The sequence below is a fragment of the Salvelinus sp. IW2-2015 genome, unplaced genomic scaffold, assembly GCF_002910315.2.
Source record: "Salvelinus sp. IW2-2015 unplaced genomic scaffold, ASM291031v2 Un_scaffold12325, whole genome shotgun sequence".
Taxonomy (NCBI): domain Eukaryota; kingdom Metazoa; phylum Chordata; class Actinopteri; order Salmoniformes; family Salmonidae; genus Salvelinus; species Salvelinus sp. IW2-2015.
This window is the reverse complement of record NW_019953581.1, coordinates 1-2337: the sequence shown is the minus strand read 5'-3', so window position 1 is coordinate 2337 and position 2337 is coordinate 1. Positions and strand designations below refer to the sequence as shown.

Sequence of the window (2337 nt, the reverse complement as noted above, 5' to 3'; positions counted from 1 at the left end):
CACCCGCAATTATGATTAGCCTCCCACTGTCTTCTGACCACTGCCTCGACTCTCTACTCCATTGTACACTCTCCCCCGACAACTCTCCACACAGCAGCCCATCTCTCCACTTCTGGTCCATCTTCCCTCTTCCACTCCCCTCCCCTCCTGTCCTGTCCTCTCCCCTCCCTCTGCTCTCTTCTTCCCTGCTCTCCTCACAAACTTTCCTCTGCTGTCCACTTTCCCCCTCCCCTCCCCTTTCCACTCACCTTCCTCATGAGATGGACCAGGTCCTTGGGCCAGGCGGTGTTGTACTGCACACTGACGGTACTGAAGAGCTGCATTAAAGACTCCACTGAGTTACTGGCATGGATTTCATAGGGTCTCTGACAGAGGGAGAAAGAGAGAAGAGGTATGAGGGAGAGGGAGGGAAAATAGAGAGATTAAGGTGGTATGAGAGAGAGGCAGGGAAAGAGAGTGAGAGAAAAAGAGGGAGGGAGATAGAGGGGGAGGAAAGCATAGACAGACAGTGAGAGAGAGAGAGAGATGGAAAGAGATAAGTATCAACCACATACAGTAAGCGTCAGTTGTCATAACTCAAAGAACAGCTCCACTGCCCAGAATGCCTTTCCTTACCCATCCACGCAGCACCTCGAAGACAGTCACGCCTAGTGACCACCAGTCCACCTCAAAGGCATAACCCGTCCCCCCACTCACAAAGGACTGGAAGATCTCTGGTGCTGAAGGGGATACAACAAAGACAGGTTCAGGACAGCTAGGCTACACCCAGTCAAGACCATAGCTTACTGATGGATATTTACACAGTATGTTAATGATAAGGTTTCCGGGTCCCAGATCTGCCTTGTCATAGTTTGTGGCAATGACCATAAGAGTTGGCAAAGACGCCACAAACAGATCTGGGACCAGGCCAGTGATAAGGGTTTCCAAGGGTTGAAGGAATAACAGTCTTACCCATGTAGGGCTTGGTTCCAGCTAAGGCAGTGGCCCTCTCTCCATCCTTGATTATTGTAGCAACGTTGAAGTCTGTCAGGTGGGCGTGGCCTGTGAAGATATCGTGCTTATGGTGCATTCATAACATCTAATTTTATTGGTTAGTGGGAAACATGTCTACCATCTCTGAGCTCCGACTTCTCCCATATGCTGAACTCTCACATCGCATATTAAGGAAATTACCTTGCCAACAGCATTTTCGGCAGTTAAATGGAACAATAGGGGGGGGGGCTCGCAGCAGTAGTGGAGGTGAACGTGGATGGAGGGAGAAGGGCCTGAGGCCAGAGGGTAAGAACGGGAGAGATTGAGAGAGGTAAGGTCAGGGAGGAGAGACTGATGGAGTGGCAGGGAGACGGAGGAGTGAGGGACTACTCTCTACTCTGCGTGTCTGCTCCATTCAGAGCCAAAGCGGAGACTCCAGAGCGATGGCATCGGTCTCTTCCGCTCGGCTGCTGATCTATTACCATGTCTGAACTCCACCGAGACAGACTTAACCAGCCCTCTGGGAGAAATGACTCGCCGTCGGAATTTCGGGTGTGGGAGAGTTGGGAGAGAGACTGTTGCCATGACAACGGACCACATCCCCCCCAAATAATTTCTCCTAGGTGTATGTTAAGCTGTACCACGGTGAAGTCAAACAGCTGTTTTCCTCCATTGTAGATACAACAATATTGATACAAGTCACATGTATTTAGTTTCTCCCCTGACAATGATCTCAATCCTTCTCTGATTCCATCTATGCTAATCAGGGTAACATCTTTATTTTGGATTCATAAGGGACCTGATCCTTGTACTGTATGACTGTGGCTGACTTAAGAGTGCCCCCTAATGGTGACACCACCTAGGTTATTGGATCTGATTTTAGCATTCGACTTGTTTTGTCTACAGTCATAAGGTTTTCACCTTCAATACAACTTTATTAATCCCTGAGGGGAATTTAGGAAGGAATGACGTGTATCTCTCTGTAGAGATTATATTCTTTTGAATCTTTAATGGGTCTAAATTAGATATAATTGTGTGTGTGTGTGTGCGCCTCCCAGCTGCTGACTGTGAACCCAGAGCATCGTTTCTCCAGCCTGTCTCACATGCAGACGGCTCCCTACCTCTCTGACATCAACTGGGACGCTGTCTACGAGAAGAAGATAGATGCTGGGTTCGTTCCTAACGTAAGCATGGACCATAAACCTATCACAGAGGAGCATAGAAGTTTCAGCTTATGGACCATGAACACTGATTCACACATAATACAGTATATACACCACATGACCAAAAGTATGTGGACACCTGCATGTCGAACATCTCATTCCTAAATCATGGCCATTAATATGTAGTTAACCCCCCCCCCCC

The 2337-nt window shown here is 48.4% G+C and overlaps 1 protein-coding gene across 1 annotated transcript; it reads right to left on the bottom strand.

Moving 5' to 3' along the window:
- Positions 1-248: 248 nt before the first annotated feature.
- Positions 249-1186, bottom strand: LOC112080158 (serine/threonine-protein kinase 32C-like; the record flags this gene model as incomplete). The annotated part of the gene is made up of 3 exons (XM_024145922.2): positions 952-1186; positions 616-719; positions 249-365 (listed from the first exon to the last, which is right to left on the bottom strand). Coding segments are annotated over exons 1-3 (339 nt in total), but the record flags the coding sequence as incomplete, so codon positions are not given.
- Between the last annotated feature and the right edge of the window lie 1151 nt (positions 1187-2337).